This window comes from Ambystoma mexicanum, chromosome 1p (assembly GCF_040938575.1).
Source record: "Ambystoma mexicanum isolate Mex_15411 chromosome 1p, UKY_AmexF1_1, whole genome shotgun sequence".
NCBI lineage: Eukaryota > Metazoa > Chordata > Amphibia > Caudata > Ambystomatidae > Ambystoma > Ambystoma mexicanum.
Window position 1 is genome coordinate 997,387,161 of NC_090921.1, and position 27,178 is coordinate 997,414,338.

The 27,178-nt window shown below is 46.1% G+C and overlaps 1 protein-coding gene across 1 annotated transcript in view; it reads left to right on the forward strand.

Moving 5' to 3' along the window:
* The window catches only part of HYDIN (HYDIN axonemal central pair apparatus protein), a 3,273,799-nt gene that overhangs the window by 668,453 nt on the left and 2,578,168 nt on the right, over positions 1 to 27,178 (forward strand). Inside the window, exon 11 of the mRNA XM_069654775.1 lies at positions 2,722 to 2,840. Coding sequence (XP_069510876.1) covers positions 2,722 to 2,840 — 119 coding nt within the window. The remainder of the gene's footprint in view (positions 1 to 2,721; positions 2,841 to 27,178) is intronic.

Here is a 27,178-nt window from a genome sequence, read left to right on the forward strand (position 1 = left end):
ATTTGATGTGGTAATATACCAGTTATTCCCGTCATACTTAATAAAATGGTTAACTCTATTAAATAATAAATGGCAGGCAATGTTGCTTGCACGCAGATTTCTGCAGCAGGAGAATCAAATAACGGAGGGTCCTTACAAATGACATTCAATGTTTATATTTTGCTGAATTTACTATTTGAGTATAGTATAACAAATAAGGTTGGTAATAAGCACAAAAGAAAATCTGTAAGGGAGAGTGTGGTAAAATGTAAAAGTTATAGATACAGGTTTTTGAATTAAACATTACCACTGTCATTGCTCTGGGCAGCCTTCCATGCCATAATCCTTTGGTATGTCTGTGTTACAGAAGGCGACAAGCCATTAGAAAATGAGTTTTAGCTCTGCCACCAAATGGTCACTTAATTCTCATTCAGCGTTTATTCAGATTAAACATCCATCAAACTCGAGCATTAGAAACACATAAAAGTTGGATTATTAACAACCATTTCATCACATTACAAAATGAAAATTGAGGCAACTTTTACAAATCCAAAACATTAAACACGCAAGTTAAAACCTTGTGTCTCAAAACAGTTAACCTTTACTATCCCCTTAAAATCCACTTTCTCAAATATGTTTCTCTTTTCAAATTGGACAGGAGGGCCCAAGCAGTCAACTCAGATTCAGCCATTAGAAGGAACAATAAAGCTGGCCTATAAAGGCGGATATTAGTAATCTTGACTACCTGTAAAGTGGTGCACCTTCTGATAGCCCCATACGCAGGACAAAATAGTAAAAAATGCTTCAGGGATTCCCTTGTCGCCCCCCATGCTGGGCAGCTTGGATTGTAAGGAAGCCTGGACACTTTTCCGTATTGCCACTTAACTGTAGGCAATCAAACCTTGCCTGCCTTATAAGCAATCTGTTCTTTTTATTCAAGGCCCACATCAGGTAAAGCTGGATCCCAGATATCCTGCTTATTTAGGCCTTGTTGTCTAGCAGTTTGGGCAGGGCTGCTCACATTGGGGGCAGGGCGAAGGCTGATTTGCAAACAATGGCCTGGAATGCTGACCAAAGCAATGCCAGTGGTTATGATTGATTGAGACACTTGCATCATACTTTTTTAGTTTTGTCTGTTAGGTTTAAGCCGGAACTCTTGCACTGGAACACAGATAGGATCGATAGGATGCATATGGGATGTGTGGTGATGTGGGACTCACAGCCTATGAGTGTTTGGTCATTTGCAAACTCATTGACTACTCATTTCCATGTTAATACCTATGACATTCCCACCAACTACCTGCCCATCCCTAATGAAACATACCATACTTTGAGCAAGCTCTATCACAAAGCAACACCAACCTTTATGCTGTATAGAGCATGCCAGTGTTCTATCTGAGCATTCTTTTGAGTGTTTAATGACTTAAAGGCCTCTGTAAATGAGCTCCTGGTGTAATAAACAATCTCCTAACAGTGTGCGTGTGTGTGTAGCCTTTTCATTTAAAAGCAATATATTTTGTGTATGTGTTCCTTGCAATGGAGTCCTGTTTAAAACAAGCTATTGCAAAGCCATCAGCCTCATGATCCAGCACCTCGTGCCCTGGCTGTGTCTCCTGCATGCTAGCACTCCCCTGACATCGTCAACTCAATTAAAATGTGCTGCCGAAATGCAACAATAATACAATTTTGTGCTTTAAAATGTCATTTTGTAGGAAATAAAATGTCCTATTCCTTGCATTAGTATTTTGGAGGGATGTCTTTCTTTCACAACAAGATGGCAGGATCACAAACACCTCCTCCGTGGGCTGCTGGGAGTAGCCACAGTGTTCAGGGAGGCATTATTGAGCTTACACCATCTGAGATTGAAGTACTGGACGCTTCATTGTTCAGCCCTCTCAGAGGAGGAGCCATCCTCCCCGATTCTCTTAAGCCATGCCAAGAAGGCATGGTTGGGACTAGGTGGGAGTAGCGGCCAGGGAAGCTGATGGAAGGTGCCTGGGGTGAAAGGTCAAAGAGCAGGCCCCTTCGGTCATGTGATCTACCCTCTCCTCTATTTAGTCCTTGCTATAATACAGTTTCCACTAGTGGGTGGCGAAAAGAGAACTAACCTGGGAAGTCGGGTGAGATGGGGTGGTTCCTGGGAGTAGGCGGGGCCAACACTCTCAAGCCTCTGAGAGGCGCCTACTAAGCTAATGGAAAATGCTAGGGCACGTGCCCTATAGCTGTTCTGTGGGAAAATGCTTCCAATCATATGGCCAAAGGACTGCGAAAAATGACCCAATTGACCGAAAGCCAATACAATGAAAATGAGAGCAGTACAGGGCGTTGAAAACGAAATAGATGAAGGAGGGCAGAGAGAGAAAAGAGCACAAGAGAGGAATGCAGAAAGAGAATGAAAGAGTTTAACCACGACATAGAGGAGTGGGGCTACAAAATAAACATAAAATAAAACTGTAAAAAAGCAAGAGAGAAAATGGAGGATAAAGTTCACTATCACTATATAAGGATGGGGTAAGTAAACAAGTGTGAAAATGTCAAACTAGAATGAGAAATTAAACCGGCCCTTGCATAAGATAAAGATGTAGACTAGTGGAGTTTCGGTTGTGTGAAAGTTTGGAAGAGCAGAATCAAACGTGTTTTCTTGTGACTAATTTGTCTGTTTCCCTTCAGGCCTTGCTTATAGCAACACAGATAAGCATCCCTGCTTCTGCAGAATAATCCAGTGGTCCTTTCTCTTCACAGGACGGCAGACTCGCCTCCCACTGCGCATCAAGGGCGAAGGCATGGGACCCAAACTCCATTTTAACTTTGACCAGCTTGACATTGGGAAGGTTTTCGTTGGCTCGCTGCACAGCTATGAGGTGAGCAACTAAAGTAGGGCGACCCCGTTGAGCAGCATGAGATAGCATTGATGCTTCCTTTGCCAACTCTGCCCGTTTCAAATCTAAGCTTCATTGCATTTTGGCACAGTAGATGTTTGCCAGCTTGATGTTTGATTTAGTTACTGTGGCCATACCGCTGACACCAGTCCTTAAAGGAGACCCTAGTACCTACAACAGACACACTGGATGGTATTGTGTCGGCTTTACCAGAGGGAATTATTGAGCATATGTTCCACTATCTTCCTGTGCTCACACTAGGACAGATGGAGAAGGGGGTGATCGTAGTCCTCCTAAGGCTTGCCTTATCCTCTGCGTTTCAGAAGAGTTCCTCCATTCAGGTTCCCGCTAGAAAGTTGAGTGTATAAAAATAGTACGCTGAGCAAAGGGGTTGATACCGTCTTCCATGGCTGTTTTTCACAAATATCCTAACCAGCTTGAATAATCAAGTACTTTCCTGGAGACCCTAGTGGCTGTCTCTGTGTGTCCCATACAGTCGGAGGGGGCCCACTTTGAAAGACTTCGGTTAAAGTGTCTTTTGATGGCAAACATAATTTGATGAAATGACAGTGAGGAAAAGTATAGCAACGAAATAGAAACGAAATACTACTAAATGGCATGGAACCCTATTGCACAGGGCCAGAGTGTCTCCTGTCACAGAAGGCCACCTGTCTCTTATTTGAGAGGGCCAACTTGTTTCCTATTTTAAGTGTCCTCCATGTCTCCTGTCGCGTATTTGAGGGGGGACACCCTTTGCCCCTCTATTTTACATGGCCCCTTTGCACCTCTATTTTACAGGGCCCCCACGTGCTCTACTTTACAGGGCCCCTGTGCCCTCTATTTTACACGGCCCGTGTATCCCATTATGCAGAGGGCCCCCATGTCTCCCATTATGCAGAGGGTCCCCATGTGTGCCTTTATGCAGATGGCTGTGGCCCCCCATTATGTCTCCCATTATGCATAGGGCCCCTCATGTCTCCCATTATGCATAGGGCCCCGTGTCTCCCATTATGCAGAGGTCCTTGTGTCTCCTTTTGAAGATTTGTCCGACAAGTGGTGCTTGAGCAAAGTAATAGGCTAGATGAGGTGTGTGTGTTGGTCTGTAGCACTTGGTTTGCGGTTTCCTTCCTGTACGGCATTCATCTAACCAGTGTTGGATGTGCTAAGATTGGCTGCTTGCTTACGTGGCAAAGCTGCAGCATTCAATACTGATCCTACGCGGGATGACCAAGTACCCACAGTTACTTGAGCGGAGTGATCTTGGTGGGTTATACACTTTTAAGCGATATTTAAGGTACGCAGCTGCGTCACTATAGAAGCCTTTATGAGCCAGAGAAAGCTCCTTAAAGCTTATTTTCTCCTTAACCGCTAGCCAGTGGAGACTCTTCCTAGCACCAGAAACATGTTTTTTCCTTGGAAAATCCCATGCCATGCGCACTGCTTCGTTTTGAAGGACTTGAAGTCTGTTTACACCGTTGTTTGCACCAATCAACAAAGCATTACAATAATCCAAGCATGGCATGGTAATAGCTCTAACTGAGATCTTACAGTTGTTGGGTGATACAAAAGGTTTTATATGCCGTAGCACTCGAAGGTGGCATTGAGAGATGCACATAATTCCATCCACGTGCGTTTCCACACTGAGTGATGCTTCCAGATAGACTCCTAAAGTTTTGCTGGCAAGTGTACATTCTGTGCCTATCCGTTCACCAACCAGCGCAGGGAATGGGCCGGAGCAAGACAGAGCATCGCTATGGCAAAAATAAGTCTTGTTGGAGCGCCACTCCATCGGCCAGACCCAGGAGCTACCACATGACTGTCCCAGATCCTGCGCTTCGACGAGCAGACCGCATTCAGACTACTGAAAATGGTCTGCTCATGGAGGCGCATTTTGCTCATGCATGCCACAGAGCGCAGTTGCAGGGGCTCGCACTGAAATCTACCAGCCAGCTCTGAAACTGCATTATGCACTTATTGCACGAACAAGTAACCTGCACGCAAAAGTAACCCGTTCTTCAGCAAGCTTTCAGAAGTCTAGGCACTGCATACAGAAACTGCCAAAGCCTCACATACAGTGTGGTAGCTGTCCAAACTGATATACATGTCCTGCAATTTACACACATCTCTTTATTGAGGTGAATATTGTGACCAATCAAAACAGAAGAGTCCATTATTCACTTAAAAGGATTTCTTACTGAATCACTATAAGACCTCTTTAGCGTTTAAAATTGTGGGCATTATAATGTTCCCATAATGCTCTTTGCTTTTATGCAAGTCGCAAGGATTGGGTTCCATGAAGAGATATTGTGTTGGCAACATGGCCAGGGGCCCCGCCCCCTCTTTCCCACAACCCTGCTACTCCAAAGAGGTGACAGTTCCCCCCCAGTACATTTTTAGAATTTCCAGCACTGTCACCAACATTATTAGCTTTGTCAGTGCTAAGTGTTGAGAGGAACTGATCACTTCATAGGCAGGTTCACAACTGTGCGTTCCGTGCATTTAATGATATGATATTTTATTTGTATCGCGCTCATACACACATGTTTCAGAGCGCGACAAGGCAAGGGAGGGGGGGGAACAAGGGAGGACAGAGACAACGATCTTACTAGGCCCAGTGACATTGAGAACACGCAAGTGCAGGGGAGAGTGGAGAGGTGAAAAGTGCTGAGCAAGGGATGAAACAACAACTGATAGTGCAGCCAGCATGATGGCAAGTGCAAGGTTTAAAGCACAGACCAGGGGTGTGTGATAAGTGCAGGTAAGGGGACTGTAGGGATACAGATACAGACCCAAGTGCAAGGGTTGCCGAGGCAGTGTGGCTGGGTGGCCAGGGACCTGTGCCTGAAATCAGAGGGTAGCCAGGTGCACCGAACCGAAACAGACAGATCAGCAAGGGGCGTCGAAGAGCAAAGGCAGAAGCAGAGAGGATGGTCTTGAGGTGCTTCCGGAACTAGAGATGGTTCTCCTCCAGTTTCAGAGTGGCAGGGAGGCTGTTCCAGAGCGAGGCCCCAGCCGAGGAAAGAGATCTACCCCCAACTCGTTGCTTGGAGAAGTGACTGACCCTGAGGGAGTTGGAGGAGCGAAGAGCTCGAGTGGGAAGGTATTTACACCGGGAGAGTTGAAGGTATTTTGGACCCAGACCCCAGAGAGCCTTGTGGACAATGCAGAGGGTCTTGAATTTAACCCTTGCAGCCACTGGGAGGCAATGAAGAGATTTCAGGGCTGGAGAGATACGATCCGAGGGCTTGAGGCCAAGGACAAGTCTCCCAGTCCTCTTCTGGATGAGTTGCAGAGGGCAGAGGGTAGGAGCAGGCAGATTTAGAAAGAGGCCGTTGCAGTAGTCTAGCCCAGAGAGAAACCAGAGCTCTAGAGACAGTGAGCTTCTGGGGGAAGGAGAGGAAAGGAAGAATACCTTTGAGGAGGTGCAGTTGGTAGTTTTACTTCTTAGAGACGTCGAGATGTGAGGAGAAAAGGAGTGTGGAGTCAAGGATGACCCTGAGGTTCTTAGCCTCATAGGTGGAAGCAGGAAGAGGGCCAAGGGAGGCCGGCCAGAGAGTGACAGGAAAGGAGGATGCAGGTGTGCCGATGATGAGAATCTCCATTTTACTGGCATTATGGCAGAGATTTTTGGCGGCACACCACTCCTTGATGACAGACAGCCAGAGATGAGGGAGGCAGGGAGGGAAAAGAGGTGACAGAGGGAAGCCTGGAAACAAGCTGAGTGTCATCCGCATAACACTGAAAATTAGAGCAGAGAGTGGCAATGCGGCGCGCACTGGGTGCCAGGTATTGGTTGAACAACCAGGGAGAGAGGTTAGACCCCTACGGAACACCACAAGTAGAGAGTGAGATGGAGGAAAGGAAGGACCCAAGTTGGACCTAGGAGGGTCGATCAGAGAGGAAAGAGGTCCGCCAGGCCAGGGCCTGATCAGTGATACCGAGGTTATCATGGAGACGGTTGAGCAGGATGGCATGGTTGACCGTGTCAAAGGGAGAAGAGAGATCGAGTAGGAGGAGGACAGAGGGGATGTTAGGGTCCAGGTTGGAGAGAAGGTCTTCACAGATGTTAAGGAGCTCTGAAGCCAGACTGATGTTCATGAAGACAACCAACAGGGTTGGTGTGAAGATTAAGCTGAGAGATGGCCAGCTTTTCCAAGAGTTCGCCCAGAAAAGGAGTGATAGAAATCGGGTGATAATTATCCGGGTAAGATGGGTCAGCTGTGGATTTTTTGAGAAGAGGGTGCACAAGAGAGTGCTTCAGGCAGTGGGGGAAGGTTCTAGAGGAGAAGGAATGGTTACAGAATTTGGCCAGAGCTCCAGCAAAGGTGTCAATGTGGTCCTTGATGGTTTTGGATGAACAGCGAAGAACCTGTTTTGACGAGACTTTCATAGATCAGACTTGTCTGGAAATCTCGTCAGGGGAGAACAGAGGAAAGGATGAGAGAAGGGGGGAGGAGAGGCAGCTGCAGGAGAGCCAGAGGTATCAGAGAGAGAAGGGAGAGGTGGAGAGGACGAGAGGGTTTTTGAGATTAAATGAGAGGCCAGGGCCGTGCAGAGGGCCTGGGAGGGAACAGGAGAGGTAAAGACTGCAGCAGGGTTGGCCAGCTCCATGCAGATTTTAGAGTTTGGCCGAGTTGTTAGATACCGCAGAGTCGCAGGCTTGGATATGGGCTCTCTTCTTCGTGCAGACAAGGAGCTGGTAATGCCTTTGGAGCAGGCAGCAGGCCAGTTTGTCAGAGGATGCACAAGGGGCCTGCCATTTCCTCTCAGCCACCCTACACTTGCGTTTAAGGGTAACTAGGTCCGAATTGTACCAAGAGGTGCACTTGGCTTTGGGCTGCAAGTGGATCCTCATGACCGGGGCAAGAACATCAGAGTATCAGAGATAGAAGAGTAGAGCGTGGAAAGGGCAGAGTCAGAATGTGAGTCAGCCAGAGGCGAAGGAGGGGGAGAGGAAGTGGTAGCGAAAGCCTCAACTGACACACGCTTCGTGGGCCGGATGACTGAGAAGGTAGGTGGAAGTATTGGAGTTGGCTTGGTCTGAGAGTTAGCGAGAGAGAGAGATGGGAGGAGAGTAGAGAGTGATCACTCCAGGAGAGAGGAGTGGTCAGAGGCATAGTGAGGGGGAGGTCTGAAGAGATCGGAGCATCCAGAGTGTGCCCTGCAGAGTAATTCGGGCCAGAAGGGAGAATAGAAAGAGAGAGAGTCACATAGGTCACGAAAGAGTCCAGATGAGGGACAAGAAGCATCCAGATGGATGTTGAAGTCTCCAAGAAGGAGGAGATGAGTGGTCGAGCCCAGGAAGGAGGAGGAGACGTCCGTCCACTCGGAGAGGAAGAAGAAGATCTGACCAGGTGGCAGATAGATTGAAGCCATGGTAAGAGAGTGGCCAGGAGAGAGAGCCTACAGACAAGGTATTCAAAAGAGGAGTAGGCCTATGTAGGAATGACAGAAGCAGGAATCCACTCCGGGAAGATCAAGGCTACACCCCCTCTGGAACGTTTGGGTCTGGGCGTGGAGAGGATCTTGTAGCGGTCAGGGAGGATAGTGTCAAATCTCGTGACAGAGCTGGCCGTGAACCATGTCTCAGTGAAACCGAGGACATCGAGGTCAAGTTCTTTCAGGAGGCGGCAGATGTCAGAGGAGTGTTTAACAGTTGAGTGAAAATTGAGAGTGGCAATATGGAGAAGGTTGCCATCCTTGAAGGGCTTCCGGGGAGGGGTACAAATCAGAGGTATGCCCTGCAGAGGTGTAGAAGAAGCCCGAGGGAGGGGGGGGGCCAGAAGAGGAAAGAGGAGACGGCAAGGTAGCCGAGGAGGAGTCAGAGGGAGGAGACAAGGAAGCTGAAGGAGGGAGAGACAGGACAGCAGGAGAAGAAAGGAAATTGATGAGGCATGGGAAGCATCTGTCAGAGGAGAAGGTTGGCCTGAGTACCTTGGACCATCACAGTGCCATTAAGGTAAACATTAATGATGACCTTAGAGGAGTGGAAGGGAGGAAGCATTAGAGTAGGTGTCAGCCATAGGGAGACCAGGGTTAGAGGCCAGGATATCCTTTTTGGAACTTCTTCCTGCCAGACTTGGTGAGAAGGGTAGGATAGTCAATGGAGAAACAGTTAGAATAACGGGGAGGAACAGAGAGTGCCATATGTGTTGTGGGTAAGAAAAAAGAGAGTAACAGAGCGAGGGTAGGGGGTAGACAGAATGTGGGGGAAAGCAGGAGGGGTAGCACGGGGTAGTCACTGGACACAGCTAACTTCAGGAAAGCAGCAAATGATACAAGCAGCTAACTACAGAACAGCAGTAGATGTTACAAACAGCTAAGTACCAAACAGCAGCAGATGTTAAACGCAATCCAGTAACGGGCCATGAGCATGGAAAAGGGTGAGATAGGGTGAGGGTGGAACAAGTCAGGGGTGTAGAATGACAAAATAGGGGTGACTAACCCATGTTTGCAGAGGTGAAAGTGTCAAGGTAGTTCAGGGTTTCGGAAGAATGATGGAGCACCATCCTCAAGGTGCATTAGAAGGGTCCAGGGAGACCTCATGCACCGATCCGGCAGCAGACAGGGGCTTTAGGAAGTGGGCCTTCAGTGAGGGGGCTGGCTAAAGCCTGCTGGTGCCCGATTTTCCAGACCAATACACACCCACACCAATCAGCAGCGATAGGTTGGCAGGGAAAAGGCCACCATGTGCTCCTAAGTTACCCAAAAGAAGCGGCAGCCATCTTTAACTTCCCTCGAGGTCCACCAGGCAAATGGACCGAGGGACTGCAATCCGCACTTCACACAATCCGCTACTGCTGCAGAATTGTTACCCGAAAGCCACATAACTGAATCCGAGTGTACTGTCTGGGCATTTTATCATGCTAACCTTAACAAAATTAGTGAATTACCTTAGTGATAGTAACACATGGTGCCAAAACCAATATAGCTTTTAGGCTGTGCTATTCTATAGTGAATTTTATCCCGTTGTGGACATATCTTTTCTATATTCAACTGGTCTCACCTACCTGCCCTTCTTAGACTCTGTCCACTCCTCCTCTTCTTTCTCTTCCGCTACTTCACCTTTCGATTTATGCCTGCGCACATGCTTCGCTCTGCTTTTAAATTGGAGCATTGCTTCCTTTCTCCAGTCTTTAATAGTCTCAAATGCTGCAGGACGCGCTTTCTTTCTTATCAACACCCTTTCCAGGTTGTCTATCCTCGCTATCTCAAAACTACCATTAATCGGCCACTGATGGTCTTGTTGCTTTCTGGTTTGCCTATGCCAAGTCTCACAGAATATTATCGCACCCACTCCATACTTCACATACATCTCATACGCTGGCGTTCCCCCAGGTGGTACAATTTGGCCATCTTCCAAAGATTGTCTACCACAGCAGAAAAACCCAGCTAAGGTGGACAATACCCCAGGCATGTTTTAACCTTCCCCCTGGTTAATCAACCTTACCTAGGGCGTTTGATTTTGCAAAGTCAACTCTCAACCAATATCAGGATTACTTTGAATCGGGGAATGACTCACCTGATAGATCAAGTCATCTGTATACTGACGCACCAAAGGATGTCGTGTCTGCGTTTCTTGGCTTCCGCCTCGTTTCGGGACCCTCGCCTCCTTGTTCTCTAGCCAGGCACCTCGATCAGGGATCAGATGTGTGCAGATCTGCAAAGGAGTCTCATCACTTTTACAGGGCGCCCCGAACACCTGTTGACCCCGGCTCGATCGTCCCGTCCTCGCCGTTCTTCGCCTTACTCAATTACGTTATGCGATGGAACAAGTGGGGGAGGGTCCCTATTCGGGCGCCATCTTGAAAGGGGTCCCCTAGGGGTCCCTAAAATCTGTGGAAAAAAGGCGAGTCACCACACACGATTAGATACGCCAGACATGAGGTTGTATTCCCAAAGTTAGGGTTTATTGCAAAGCAAAAGTCTCAGTTGGCCAACTCAGTCTCACGCACCGCGAGGTGTATCTCTAGACCTCGAGGGACGCAAGAGAGTGAATTACGTACATCAGTAACATATATACACCACTATCCATTGTGGCGTCCCACAAGGGTCCTGCACTGCCCCCACCTTATACAACATCTTCACCCTCCCTCTGTTCAATGATTTGGACCGTTGTCACATAGCCTACACCAACTATGCTGACGACACTCAGGTCCTGCTCCCACTTACTGGGGTTTATGAACAAGATGCAGTAACATTAACCAAAATCTATACAGCTATTCAAACCTGGATGGCAGCCAACGGCCTCTGCCTGAACGGAGACAAAACAGAGATCCTACTAGTTGGCACCAAAGAAACACTAAACAAACTCCCACTGCGGTACAAATCCTTTAACATAGACAACTCCACCATCACAGTCTCCACCGCAGTAAAAACGCTAGGAGTATACCTTGACTCCACTCTCTCTATGACACGACAAGTAAATGCCATAGCTTCCTCTGCTGCACTTACCACCAAGATAATTAACGCCGTTAAACCCTTCCTATCCACAAAAAACTGCTTGGCCGTAGCCAGAGCCACAGTAGGCACCAAACTGGACTACTGCAATGCCCTCTTCTTGGGCACGTCGGCAAAAAACCTAAACAAAATGCAAGTCACACAAAACAACGCGCTAAGAGCAGCCCTAAGCATCCCTAAAAGGGAGCACATCTCCCAAGCCAGAAAAGCAGCCCACTGGCTTCCAGTAAAAGAATGCATACTATTCAAATCCATGGCCATCACACACAAATGCCTCTCCGCCAAGGCCCCGCCCTATCTCTCTGAAAGAATCACCCTCAATACATCCACTAGACCCACCAGGTCTCACATGACTAACCAGACCTATGTACCCACCTTCAAAAGAAGCAAAGCCGGAGGGTCCAGCTTTCAACACTTAGCACCCAAAAACTGGAACGCACTCCCCACCGCTCTAAGGAACGAAAACTCATACCATGCCTTCCGCAGATTACTTAAAACCATGCTGTTTAACTAACCCCCCCTCCCCGCCCCACTTATCCAACTGCTCTACCACAACTGTATGTAAACAATCACTACTGTATTAAAACTGCTTATATCATCTGCATGTATCTATATATACTCTATGTATGCCTGTAACAAGTAAGACTACGTTCAGCGCCACGATGCCCCAGGGCAGATGTGCGCTATATAAATCCAAATAAATAAAAAATAAATAAAATACAAAATGCATATCAAACAATCAGCTATGACATGTTTAACACCCCCCCCTTTTATTGGGTTTCTTTGAACTTGGTGTGATGATGGACATCTCCGACAGCTATGACACCTTCAAACATCTATTCAAGTAACAATTTGCAATTTGTGAGTGCGGAGGCATCTTTCTGTTGTTGAATAGAACACAGCGCTTCTGTTCTTGGAAGCGAGCTACATAGGGGGTGGGAGAGTTGCATTCCGGACCTTGCTATCTATTAGGTGCTATTCGTGTCCTGGGAGCCGACACGCTCTAGCGGGCTCAGCAAAGGGGGCCGTAAGAAAAGCATAATTCAAGCCTTTAGTTATAATATTCTAACATATTCTACCATATAACGAGACTGGCTGGCAGCTGCGAAATGATTAAATGCCCTGCAGCTCTGCTTCAAGGCTACATTCGGGAGGGAGCCGGGCATTCTTCCTGGCGCCACCTACGTTTGTGTTTCAACAAACTCTTGTTATCCTCTCGGCCCTGCGGCCTTGTCCTTTTTACGTACAGACAACAATGTTTTACAGTCGAGCAGTGTAAGCAGAAAATATACTGCGAAGCAATAGGAACAGAAAGCAATGAGCAATGGTTGGAAAACAAAATGGCGATTCTTGTTACATCAAAATGGCCGTTCATTGGCAAACTCGAAAACCTATATTCTGTCATATCGTGCATGAGACGGTTGGCCCACGGCCACCAAAATACGTTTGCGGTCACAAAGTAGAGGTATCCATTTTTCTAGACTGACACCATCTTTAACTTCCCTCGAGGTCCACCAGGCAAATGGACCGAGGGACTGCAATCCGCACTTCCCACAATCAGCTACTGCTGCAGAATTGTTACCCGAAAGCCACAGAACTGAATCTGAGTGTACTGTCTGAGCATTTTATCATGCTAACCTTAACAAAATTAGTGAATTACCTTAGTGATAGTAACACATGGTGCCAAAACCAATATAGCTTTGAGGCTGTGCTATTCTATAGTGAATGTTATATTTACTGCTGTTAAAGAAATTATCAGGTTTTAGTTTTGCTGTTAGGTGGTGCTAAAGTGCCACCTATAAGCTGCAACTATTGCATTGGAGTGCAGCTCCGATGGAGATGGGATGTGAGGAAAGACGCACGGCTTGTGGGTGTTCAGCTATTTATCCCACTCCTTCATTTCCCATGGCCATGCTAATTCCTATGATCATTCCAACAAAGTACCTGCTCCAACCAGTAACGTCAAACAAGGGCTTGCAGCGGTTCTTTGTAAGCAGTTTCTTGGTATCCCGCCAGTAATTCCAGCGGGATACCGAGAAACTGCCCAGCCTGATAGCCTGGTATTCCCAGGATATTATGGTCAACGGAGACAGTAGTAAGTTCCCATTCCATGGAGTCCAGTTGGACTCCATGGGATGGAATTGCCGGATTGACCAGCAATGGTAGTGCCAGTGATTCTGGCATTTCTCTGCTGGTAAGGGCTCTGAGCCCCCACTGGCAAACTCCGGTTTCCCGGGTCCAGTAAAAATGCTGGTGTCGGTAGTACCAGCAGTTATTCCGGCATTTTTGTCAGACCGAATACCTCGTAATGAGGCCTTAATTGCAGTGAAATGGATGCAAAGAAGTAATTTCAACGCTGTCATGACATTTATTGAGGGGATTACAGCAACGCGCGCACAACAAATCCTTTAAAAACTGTCTGGGCGGTTGCTGTGAAGTGACAATTGCGTTTTCATGAAAATCCAGTGATTATTTTGCTGCCAAGTAGGCCAAGAGACAGTTATGGTTGTCCTATCTTGACTGATTTGCAGGTTATCGTGTCCATATTGGACACTTTGACATCACATTGAATTTGTTAATCTCCAAAAAACTATAAAACAGCCCAGGGAAAGTTGCTTATGTATAATGCTCTGTCCCGCTAAATCTGCTCATTGGACCAACCTTTACTAGACGAGTTCTAGATTTTTTAAAGTCAGCAGCACATTATATATAACAAGGTTGTCCAACCTACAGCCCAGCCCGCAGGCCACAATGTGGCCTTCCAAGCCGCTTTATGTGGCCCGCAAGGCTGAAGAGTAAAGAAAAATAAAATGGAAAAAAGTGCATGCGTGTGAACTGTAACCTCCTCTGATGACCCCATGGATGGGGTCATCAGAGGAAGTGATAGTCTTCAGCAATGGTTAATTTAACTGGGTCGTGGCTGAGGACTGAAACGCCACGACCTGGTAAATTTATTTATGCAATGTTTATCTCTAAACAGGTATCCGACAATCATTGCATGAATAAATAAACTGGGTCGTGGCGTTCCAGTCCTCAGCCATGACCCGGTTACTTCATTTATGCAATGTTTGTCGGAAAGTATATTATACATTATTCTGAGTGAGCAACCGAAAATGTATCCTGCTCAAGTTGTCTGGGAACTATTTCCCAGAACCCTGCCTTCCGTTCCGACGTTTTAGGTATTGGAGCTTGGAGGTTTTGTGATCTTCTTGTCCTGGGTGGCCATTAAGTGAAGACCTAAGCCCTATGTGCAATGGCCCTTATTGTCCAGCCAAGCCGGTAATCGCTTAGTTTAGAATCGCCATTGTCTCCACTCCCCAAAGTGAAAAGATATGATCCTTGGGAGGCGTGCAGGAACAAAACTCTAGCATGGCTAACTGATCAAATCAGGCCAGGACTGCAAAGCGACCTGCACAGGCTGGGCAATGCTGCATGGGCATCCCACAAGCGAGGCAGGGTAACTGCTGTTACCATCGGCAGCTGGGAGTGGGGCAGCCCCAACCTCCCTGCGCCTGCTCCTCTCCTCCCCCCAGCTATGGAGACACGTAGTCTCGGCAGCACAAAAGCCATGGAAGGGTAAGGTGCGAACATTCATTGCACCCTTCCTCCAAACAGCAAGGTGCTAAGCGCCATAAGGAAAACAACCATCGGGCAGGGCCCAGGTTCAAAAGATCTGCCCCCACCAGGAGGTCAGACAGTCAGCTATCCGGCCGGGGGCTGCGACAATAGCAGCCCCCATCACATACACAACAAAGACCCAGGTGCCTCCCTGGGTCCTATAAATGAGAGCAACATGCTCAGAGTAAACACAATCTGTTTGTGGACCCTGAACGGGGACCCAAGCAAACCGGAGGTTCACTGTTTACTCAGTGTCTTCCAAATCTTCTTGCTTCTTTACCACAGAACCCGCCCACCCTATAAAAAGGGGAAAAGAACAAAAAGAAGCACAAGGCACTGTACGGTGCCCACAACAAGTAGTGGGACACAAGAAGGCGGCACGGTCCGAGGGGGTAACATCAGGACCCAATGCCCAAAAGTACGATACCGTCATGATATGTGATATTGTTATTGCCATAACCCATATCTGTACAATAAAATCCTATGGCCTTTTATTGCCAACACTTGATAGAAGTTGTGAGCCTATCATTATGGATGAGGGTTTGGGGTTCGGCCATTACTAATGCATGCATATGGGTTCAGCGGTTATGAGTAGTGCTCTCTATAGCGTGCAAACCAGTGAACCACTGCATTGCCTTCCATTGTGGAAAATGATCCTTCCAGGGACAAAGGGAACAGCAAGAAACTGAGCAAACACGCCTTTAAAAATAGCTCTTGATTATCCTGCCTCTTGCCTAGCCCCCCTACACGAGTTACAGTTGTGAACTCCTTGGCAGAGTTTCCACTGGTAGTTTTTAAAACTGCATGCATTGGGTTCTCACATCCAACAGAAATGTCAGACAAGCAAAGCCGCTTCTTCCCCTCTCCCTTTTATTTTCTTGTGAGCACATTTTATCCATCATAATGGGCTAGAGATGTCTTGATTGTATATCTTCTCTAAACAAGCATTGTCAAAGCCAACAGTTTGGCTTTTGCATGGAAATATGCATTTTGAGTGCCAGGCTGTAAGATGGTACCCTCTGGCAAATTGTGGTAGTATCTGGGCATACTATAGCAGTGCTTAGCAAATGCTTACCCCAGAGCCCAAACGGGTGGCGTTGCTAGGAATTAAGTGCAAACAACAGATGCAAGGGCACACATTCCTTATAAATCAAGTGGCTGAAGGCACACTTGATTAAGATATTTTTGTTAAACATGGAGCAGTGTACAGCTGCAATTCACCGACTACCTTTCAGAAGACTGCTTACAAAAATCATTGACATCCCCTTAAAAGCAGAGACATGTCAAAGAGATCTGGGGGGTGGAGGTAGTGGGTTATTTATTTATACAATGTTTGTCGGAAACAGGTAGCCGACAAACTTTTCATAAATAAATAAATTAACTCGGTCGTGGCGTTTACAGTCCTCAGCCAATTAAACACTGAAGATAAACATCAAAACATAATATTAATTTTTGACAAATTGCGACCCTAGATCGGCTATGCAGGTACGTCCACTTCTTTTAGTTCTTATTATAAAACAGACAGGATTCATTAGTTTGATACGCATTTCAAAAATGTAAAGTGACAGGACATGCTTTCTTTGCCGTTTCTGTTCTTCCAAACATGCAACTAAATGTTTACTATGGGTTGTTTTCTCATCTTTTTTTTCAAAACTAGCTACAGTTCTGAATGTCACTGTGAAGGTAATGTATGTTTTTATAATACCACTTTATTCAAGAGACAAGGTAGCAGTTTTGCTGCAGGATATTAAACATAAGAAATTGCCATGTCTCACTCACGCTGAACATCATGACTGCTGTTATGATATGGCATTATGTGATGATATGGCAGTTGTGATATGGCATTTATTACGCGCCTATACACATGCGTTTCAAGGCGCGACGAGGCAACGGAGGGGAACAAGGGATGACGGACAACGATCCTACTTGGCCAGGTGTCATTCAGATTGCACAAGTGCGTGGGAGGGGGCAGGGACAGTGCAGTACAAGGAATAAATAATAACAATAAGTAAGTGCCAGCATGTGGCAAGTACATGAGTAAGTGCAGACATCCGGTGTCAAGAGCTGGAAGGGGGACTGTAGGGATACAGAAACAGTCCCAAGTGCAGGGGTTGCCAGGTAGGCAGTGCAGGTGTGTGCAGCTTGGCAGGAGAGGGACCTGGGCCCGCGATAAGATGGTGTCCAGGTAGCCAGTGCAGTACTGGTTACAGCCAGAAGGTCAGCAGAGGAGAGGCGGAGAAAAAGCAGAAGCAAAGAGAAAGGTTTTGAGGTACTTCCAGAACCGGAGATGGTTCTTCTCAAGTTTAAGGGAGGCAGGGAGGCTGTTCCAGAGGGAGGCCCCAGCCGAACAAAGAGATATAGCACCAACTCGTTGCTTGGAGAATTGACTGAGTCTGAGGGAGTTGGAGGTGGATGAGCGAAGAGCTCGAGAAGGAAGATATTTGGGAACAGAGAGTTGAAGGTATTGAGGCCCAAGGCCCCAGAAGGCCTTGTGGACGATGCAGACGGTTTTGAACTTAATCCTCGAAGCCACTGGAAGCCAGTGCAGAGATTTAAGTCCTGGAGAGATACGATCCCTGGGCTTGAGGCCAAGGACAAGTCTCGCAGTTCTGTTCTGGATAACTTGCAGAGAGTAGAAGCAGGCAGATTTAGAAAGAGGCTGTTGCAATAGTCCAGCCTAGAGAGAACTAGAGCTCTGGAGACAGTGAGCTTCTGGGGGAAGGAGAGGAAAGGAAGAATACCTCTGAGGAGGTGCAGCTGGTAGTGTGACTTAGAGACGTCGGAGATGTGGGGAGAGAAGGAGAGTGTGGAGTCGCCCCCAATATTTCTGAAAAATATTAACACATACACACTGAAAGAAATCACAAGCAGCTAACCTTTGATCACTGCCCATGACACCAAATGCTATCTTTGGGACTGCATGGCTATCACTGCCTGTGATTGTCTCAGGAGGATAGCTCAGGGGCAACGTGCTCACCTTGGAAGCAATACAACACAGAGCACCACAGGTTCGATCCCCAGGTCCGTGCTTAGTAACCTCTGGGTATTAAGTAGGGGTGTACCGAACTTCGGCTTCGAGGAAGTATTTGGCCGAATTCCGGCTGTAAAAAAGCTATTCGTCTCCAGCCGAATAGTTTGTAACTATTCGGCTCTTGCCGACTACTTTGACATTCTCATTTGAATACAATGCAACATGAACTCAGAGGCAAATATAGACTTCAGTTTGCAAAACTGAATAGAATTAGACCAGACAAATTGCTATCAGACAGCTGAAAAATATTTTATATTGTAATCTGCTCTTTAGGTCTTTTTTGTTACATATTCTTAGAGAAAAAAGGTGCTCATCTTTTATACTTTGCCTGCAACAATACAAGAACAGCTTTTCTTTTGGCAAATGCTTATATGCAATGTGCACTTTTTTCAGGTGCAAAAAATAAACTGAAAGATATGTGCATAGATATTTTCAGTTCCTGTTATGTCACTTCCCATTGCGTATGTCATAGTCCCCCCTTTTCTTTTTTTTAAGGACTTGAGTCCCAAGTTTAACATTATCTGATATTTTATCAGGAAATTATAAGTTGCATATGTTTGTTTATTGATGAGAAAGAGTGGCTAGGATAAGTGAAAAGTGAGCAGCATTTGTTTGGGTAGGGTGAATAGTTGTGAGTTGCAGTTCACGCATTTCAGATTCCCTCTTGACTTGTGTCCTGCATGAGCCGACATGAATCATTTTATACATTTCTATGTGAGCTGCAAAGAAGTTTTGAAACTCGACCACATCGACTTTGCAACGGGATAGAGAATGCAATGCATCTGATTCAAAAAGGCAGTCCTTTTGCATTTGTGAAGCCTCCTACTTTTACTGGCACTGAATTTGCAACAATCTTGTGTACATTTAGTCCCTTCATTTTGGTTAAATCTGCTTTATTCCTGGCTTTTATACTTTAAATAAAGATGCAACATTAATTACAATGAAGAGAAATAAAAGTATAGAATGCATTTAAAATGGTGCTTTATTTGTTCTTTTAATAAGTGTTTTTTTTGGAGTTTTGAACATGATTTATTAAATAAAGCAACTATTCGGCTTCATATTCGGCTTTGGCTGAATAGTTGACAAACTATTTGGTATTCGGCCGAATACTAAATATGCTATTCAGTACAGCCCTAGTATTAAGCGTGTTATAAATAACCCATCATATCATATCATATATCATAGAAAAATCATTAATAAGTGAGGTGGGAGAAACAACATGGGTAAAACACTTTGAAACAATATACTTGGCTCCAACGAAACCCTCTAGCGAACTCGTTGGATATGAGCAAGGCCCATGGCTAAAAGTGGACGACTCCGAGGAGATCCGACTAAAGATATCAAGCCTAAAGAACTCAAGAGCCCCGGGGCCCGACGGGGTCACAAATGTGGACTTAAAAACAAATCCTGAAGAGTGGGCAAGCCTACTGAGTAAAATCTTCAGAAAATGTTCGGATTTGAGAACTATACCGCCGTCTTGGAAATCAGCAACAGTTGTACCCATTTTCAAAAAAGGCGATAAAAAGGACCCAACGAACTATAGACCAATTGCGCTACTCGATGTCATAGGGAAAGTGTTTGGAGCAATGTTGCTAGATCACTTTAAGCTATGGGCAGCAAAAGCCCCTTGTGAAGATCCATTTCAAACGGGATTTAAGAAAAATATGGGCACGACGGCCAATATTCTACTCCTTTCCGTCCTGAAAAATAAAGTCCTGGAAGGGGGCCCAAACATCTTTGTGGCATTCATCGACCTGACCCAGGCCTTTGATCGTATAGACGGGGCTAGGCTCTGGTCTAAACTGGAGGCATGGGACTGCCCTGCCACCTTGCTAAACCCAATCAAGGCATTATACACAGACACCAATATGCGGGTCCGTTTGGACCAAAACGGTTTATTATCAAACCCGATATCAACAGCTAGAGGTGTGAAACAGGGGTGCCCACTGGCCCCGGCCTTGTTCTTAGCATTTATTGGCGATATAAATGGCTCGGACACAACAACACGATCTTTCCCACCGAAAATTTGCAAAACTCCAATAACGAGGCTCCTATATGCGGACGACCTAGTACTTTTGGACTATACTCCCGTGGGATTACAGAGACAAATGGCAAGTCTGCAGAATTATATGCAAGAAAACCGGCTAGAAAGTAACACCAAAAAAACCAAATTGCTGAGATTCGAGAAGTCGACTAGAAAAAGCAAAGGACCGAGCTTAAATCTTGAGGGCAAACCAATTGAAACAGTCTTGGTCTTTAAATACCTAGGAGTCACATTAGACAGTACAAAACAAGACAAAGCTATGCAAACAGCGCTAACAACGAAAGTAAACCAAATGGCAGCCCAAGCCAGGGCAATAGATAGAAAGTTTGGCAGATACTCGCTGATACCAGTGCGAGAATTTTATAAGAAAAAAGTTGTGCCAACTCTATCATATGGAGGCGATGCCATGATAAACTTGCCTTTAGACATCTGGACAAAAATGGAGTCAAAGTTTTGGAGGAAAGTCCTCATGCTGCCTAACTCAACATCGGGTGCCTCGATTCGTAAAGAGCTCAGCTTGCCGTCCCTTAAAAACTCCGTAGAAGAGGCAAAATTGATGCTTTATAGGAAATGCCGGATGGCGGAGCCGCCATCAATTTATAATTTGATAAATCAGGAACTTGAACGAACCACTACTGGAAGCCTAACGAAATGGAAAAATGATAACATCCAGGTGTTGGAACAAATTCAGGAGAACGAAGAAACACTAATCACTAATCCGAAACTAGTCCTCAAAAAACTACGAGAATACGATTGGATACGAACTCTGGAAATTGCAGGAAAAAATAAGTTAACTGCACATCTGCCACCAAACGTTAAGACTAAATGAACTACAAGAATTCATTAAAAAATTCCCTTGTAGGAAGGGGAGAGACATGTTACTACGTGCTCGCCTCAATCTTCTGCCAACAAACGAGATCTTGGCAATAAGAGGCAAAACTGAATCCAATTTCTGTCGTTTTTGCAACATACAAGAAACAGAGTCAATACGCCACTTACTGCTAAAATGTGCCGCAAACCAACAAGTAAGAAGCCGTTACTTGAGACATATTTTTTCAGACTTTACTATAGCTGACGAAGATACTTGTTGGGCTCGCTTAATGGGAGGAGACAAGACAAAATGGCAAATAGCTACGTACAAAATATTAGAATCACTAAACCTGCCACGGACATAGTCCGCGAGGACGACACATTTTAGCGACACCATCAGTTTTATGCGAGTTTTATGACAAAACGTCATTTTGTAAAAATCTGTTGATTAAATACAAAAGAGAAAAAAAAAAAAAAATATCATATTATTGTGTCAAAGGTCGCACAATCGCTTTTTAATATACTGCTTTGGGTGCGGTTGTTGAATTTTGGCTCGCCGGCCCACTGGGTGACAAAAAGTTAATGCTTTGGCCCCGCATTCAAAAAGGTTGGACAAGCCTGATATATAACATGGCCACATACTGTCATGCCCATCAATACCTGGCCTCGTGCTTAAAAAAGATCTGCCGGGTGGCGATACATAATTTAGAATCTGTCCGAATATTGCTGCTTCTGTGTGCAACTTCAGGCTGTGTGTAGCTCATCCTTGAGAAAGTGCATGTTGAGCGAAATATGTGTCGGCTGCTCAGCACCACAGATTTCATAAGCACGTAAAAGCAACACGTTTTCAACAATTTTTACACATGAAGCTCTAAGTGAACATTTAGCAAGGTCTGTGACCAAATGCCATCTGATGAAGACGGAATAGCAATAAAATGATGTAGGTAATTCAGTTTCTGAAAGGGAGGCCTGATGATGAACTCCCCTTTTCATAATGCTCCATGCCAAAACCTATTGCACCCATGTACCTTTGCTGTGACCGTTTCAAGAAATCCCCAGCACCCACCTTGCAGCGGCAGCAGGGCAGGTTCATAGGTCACATTAGTATTCCTGAACAGCTGCTGCAACACACATTTCCAGCTGGGAGAGGTGTTTTTTTTTTTCAATAGTCTGCTCTCTGGTTCAAAACACAATTATGTACGCTTAGTGCCTGGTGGCATGTGAAACTCTATAAGCCATGTCTTGTTGTGGCATGGTGACTACCAAGGTTACACAATTATACAGTCACAATCATTTGTTTACATATTTTTGTCTGCTTGGTGAGGTAATTTATGCACGACAAGTCTTGGTGTGTGTTAGATGTCTGGCCTGGGTGTACTCTCAATAACCTTGGCAGACACTGCCCAGGAAGCAGCCTCAGATACCCATGAGGAAGGTTGTCACCTTCCTCCAGGGCACCGGTACCCTCGATGGGAGGTCCGGGACATGCATTGCATGGGATCCGGTGCTTGAAAGACTGTTCTGACATACTGAAGCCCCGCTCACACCAGGCTGCTCAATACTAGATTTCTTTTGAAGTAGGCAGGAAGGGGTAGGGGTGGAGTTGGAGTTAAATGCTTGCATTCTGACGGTCATCTGTAGGGAGGGATATACTGAATACTGCTGAATTCAACTTGCTTTACTTGAAGAAAATTTTTCTTTGCTCCATCTATAAAAGAAATTAGGAACAAGAGAAAATAACATTGTATCTACCACAGGTCTGTATCTCATCATACGACACATAGTTAATTAACTTCTATGTGCAAATAATGAATATGATCTCTTAAATTGAGGTTCCAAATTACTTTTCACCACTAATGTATGTTATGCTCCTGAGGAAGATCCTGAAATTGATTGGGGATTCAAACATGGTCATTTCGTACTATGAAAAGATTCTATATTTCGAATGGATTGTGTCCTGCCACGTATACCTCATCATTGATATACTCAAGTATGCATGCAGCTTGCTTTGGATTTCTTTAGGGTCGAGCATCGTGCAGCTTCGAGTCATGGTCTTCGACGTCCTCCGTAGCGTCCCTTGTCGTGACGTCTACAATATGAAGCACATGCGCTGACCGTTACCTCAGTTCTGTTTTTTCTGCATTGCTGCGTACTATCGCCTCAGCGAGATTTTCGATTGCATTTTCGCTTCAATCAAGTTCGATTCCATTCGACACCAAAGACTGGTTTCAAACGGTGCACAGACGGTGGGGCTAAAATGTCCTTAACAGACTCTCAATGTGTCCGTCTGTGGTGTTTGGGGACAGGCCACACAGTGGACTGTGGCTCATGTGAATCTATGAAAGTCAAGGCCTTGCAGGAAAGGAAGGGGAACCTTGATGCAGGTAAGCCCTCTCCCAAATCCCCATCCATTGCGCTATCAAAAAGAAAGTAGTCATCCGAATCGAGGGATGTATCCCCCAAGAGCAAGCACCCGAAACATTGGAGATGCTCGACATCACGATGCTCGTCGCCGTCTTCTCACAAGAACAGTAAAAAACGACATCACAGATTGACTTCATCTTCCTCCTCTCCAGAAAGTGTCTTTCCCTAAGAAAACCTTGACTTTTGCGGAATGGGAAAATGTCCATATTAAAATGCTTGACATTTTTCAGAGGCAAGCTCCCCCGAGTGCCCCTCTCAAGGAGTCAGTGTTCAGATGGATTTCTCAAGCCAGACCAATCAAGGTAGCTATGGCAGGCAGTCAAGACTAAGTCTCAGGAGGGGCGAGGGTGACTGAAAGAACTCAATGAGCACACAGAGCAAGGACACTTACAAATTACTCCAGACAGGTGTTATATCAAAAATATAGACACATTTATTACAAGGCCTTTGTAACATAGACCACAGCAAAAGAATCACAGTAACACTAAGTAACCTACACATCACAATCAGTACAATATATATAAACAAGACCATTGGGGTCTAAAGGGTTAAATGCACAAAATATGTCGACAACCTACAGGGGAAGGAAACAGACAGTGCAAATAGAATTTAGGCCAAGTTGGACATCGATAATACAAGAGGAAGTCCAAGCCCTAAGAGAGGAGCCTTGTGCTCAATAGTACATGCGATGCCAGCGCACACGCTTGTTCCAATGGGCAGAATAGGGTCTCTTCAGGGGTCTCTAGCAGCTCGGAAGGTGGATGAGACGATGCAGAACAAGTTCCCACTATTCAAGAAGGACTTCCACTTGAAAGCAGAGGCAGTTCGAGAGTTCGGAATGGAGTCACTATTTCGCAATAGCAGTGGAAAGGAAAGGGACCCCCAGGGGCCACTTGTGCCTAAAAATGGCCCCTTGCACTAGGGGCCAGTGGTTGGGGTATGGAGTACTCACTGGTCCCTGATGCAAGCAGACACAAACTTCGCCAGTTCAGTCCACTTCGCTTGCAGGTTCGAATGTAGCAAAAAGTCTTGGCACCTTTCAGTTCCTGAGATACAGCGATGATTCCCAAACGGGACACTGGCAATTTCTCCGCTCGGGGTGGATGAATCGACCCAGTTTCACTGCAGCAGGCTTCAGGGGCAAGAGGGTCACAAATTCAGCAGACTTGCAAAGGACGTTGCCGCGGCAGGGCAAAACAGTACTCGCTTTTACTCTGGTCCTGGCGCACTCTTCTCACTTCAGACCTGGGAACGCCAAGTGTACGAAATTCGGTGTGAGGGTGCCGTGGACAAAGAGCTAGCAGTATACCAAGTTTCGAGGGCCTCCTCTAAACGGCAGCGGTGACAGAGCAAAGCAACTGGGTAAGCTGGTCAGTACACTGGTTGGCCCAGGGACACTTCCGAGAAAGCTTACTTGCCGGGTTTGATGAAGGTGCCGAGAATAGTTGGTCCCACTATTCCAATGAATAGTCAACTATTCGCAGACTTTCTAGGACGACCAGATGCAGAGGGGTCCCACGGGACGACAGCGGGCTCAGGGTGCCAAACCTTCCAGCGGGTCACCAGCGGTTCCTCGACTCGGCTTCGTGTTGCAGGATACTTGGATCCTATCCTTTGTTCAGTGAGAACTCAGGGGATCGACATTGTAGTGGTGTTTTCAGCCTCCTCTTATCCGAAGTTCCCTTCGCGCCAAAACGGAGAGGACCCAATGGGAGATATGCTCACAAACACACACTTCATACGTGGATCAATCACGGACCACAGTAGTCCCAGTCATTCATGGCACTCCAGACTCTCTGGCACCCAGGATGTGTATTGGAACCATACGTTCCAGCCCACATCCTGGAGGCACACACACAAGGCATGCAGAAGCCTGCAAAAGCATTGGGATTCGCAGGAAAGTGCATGACCAAATAAGGACTGACCCGGGTCGACTCAACCTGGGGAAGGTGAATGGGCAAGATGGCCAAAGGACAGGACAAAGAACCTTGTGGCATGGCCATTTTGGAGCCAGGCCACCTGTTCGTGCCAACCGCGGTTAATGCGGTTAAGATGGCAGGAAAGGGTTAAAAATAATGCGAAAGTAGTGTCCATGACACATCTTCACAGTTCATAAAAAGTCCAGCGAGAGTATCTAGGGCCTTTGGAAAGGACTAAAGACCCAAGTGTGCTGTATGGTAAGATACATTGCACACTTGTTACATGTTGCAAAAGAGTTGCAACATAAGGAAAGGACTAAGGGAAACAAAGTCTCCCAGTACTGATGGTCTTAAGGGCATGTCAGTTTCCCCATAAAAAGTGAGCGAAAGCCCAGAGGAGTGCAGCTGAAAGCTGTGCTTCTCTGGCAAAGTCAGTCAATGGTGTCTAAACAGCAGCAAAAAGTTTGGGGTTGACACATGGAGGGAAAATTACATACAATTATGAAACCTTTCCTAACACTCAGGGAAACCAAACCACCCCTCTGTGTCTGAGAAGACCAGAAGGGAGTCTCGTGGGTCTCCTCGCGCACCTAGGCGCCCGTGAAGAGAGGCTCTTTGACGCAGGTCAAAGGAGTCCTCATCGATGCATAAGAAAAAGCCAGTATTGACCCCCTTGAGGCCTTCATCTGCGGTCTCAAAGCCTTCATTGAAGGTATTGAAGCTGTCAAGTTTGTCGCCTGAACCTTTGAGGCATGTTATACATTTGGAAACATCGAAGCATTCAAAACAGTTGGTTCTTTCGCTGACCACTTCGTGAAAGTCGTCGAAACCCTCAACGCCTTTGAGGTCATTGGACCATTCTGTGCCACTGAAGACTGTAAAACCAGTTGTCGACCCGACTAAGTCGTACAAACCCCTGCCTCGGCCTGTTTTTTTTCAAGTCTATGGGTTCCATAGTGGAGAAAGATGAGGAGGAGGATCAAGCTCCTTTTGGATATGAGTTATAATTTCTACAGAATCTAAGATGCAAACATCTAGTGGAGAAACTTATCAGCTGTTGGTAGACCTCTCCTTAAACTGACTTTGGGAACCGAGGGGTGTCTGGATATGCTGATCCCTTCTACAGGTCAGTGATATGTAAGGTTGCTGAATATCTGGGGTGGTCAAAACCTGCCGCTACTTTGGAGACCGATTACCTTACAGATATTTTAGATAGTGGTCCAGTAAAGGAGGCTCTACCTTTTCATGCTGCCTTAAGGGTGATAGTTATGGAAAAGTGGGTGAATCCAGATTCCATACCCCAAGTAAATAAACTTTTAACAAAGAAGTACAGAACAGCTTCTGTAGACCCCCCTTTCCTTAACAGGCATCCAACACCAGAGAGCCTGGTTGTTCAAGCGGCAACAGTTGCATCTAAGACTGCAGCTTACCCTTCAACTCCTGCCAATAAGGACGATAAGAATGTTGACTCTTTGGGTAAGAGAATGTTTAGCGCAGGAAGCATGGCACTGAAATTGGCCAATGCTACAAGTGCCTTAGCAGCAGACCATATACCGGAGGGAGAAGAAAGGGAAGGCTTTTTAAGCCCAGTCCAAGATGGGAAAGATGCCACGAGGCAATCATTGCAGTCCAGATGGCATACTGTGGATTCTGCAAGTAGATCCATGGCTGCCAGTATTGTGCTCAGACATATGTCTGGGCTCAGCTTTTTTGGCAAATTTCCAGGCACGTTTGTTGGATATGCATTTTGATGGAACTTTTCTTTTTGGCGAAAGGGCTGACAACAACTTGGAGAAGCTGCAGGCTACAAGAGCAGCAGCTAAATCTTTAGGGGCGGCAATCAAACAACCACAACCCACAACCCTCAGGACAAGGGTGGAGGGGACGTCCTTTTCATTTCTATTCTTCCATCTCTAAAGGAAGAGGGCAATTCTCACAACCACAGTTACACCTTCAGATGCAGGCGGAGCAGCAAAATGACTCCCTCACCCACCAGTCTGTGGTAGGGGGCAGA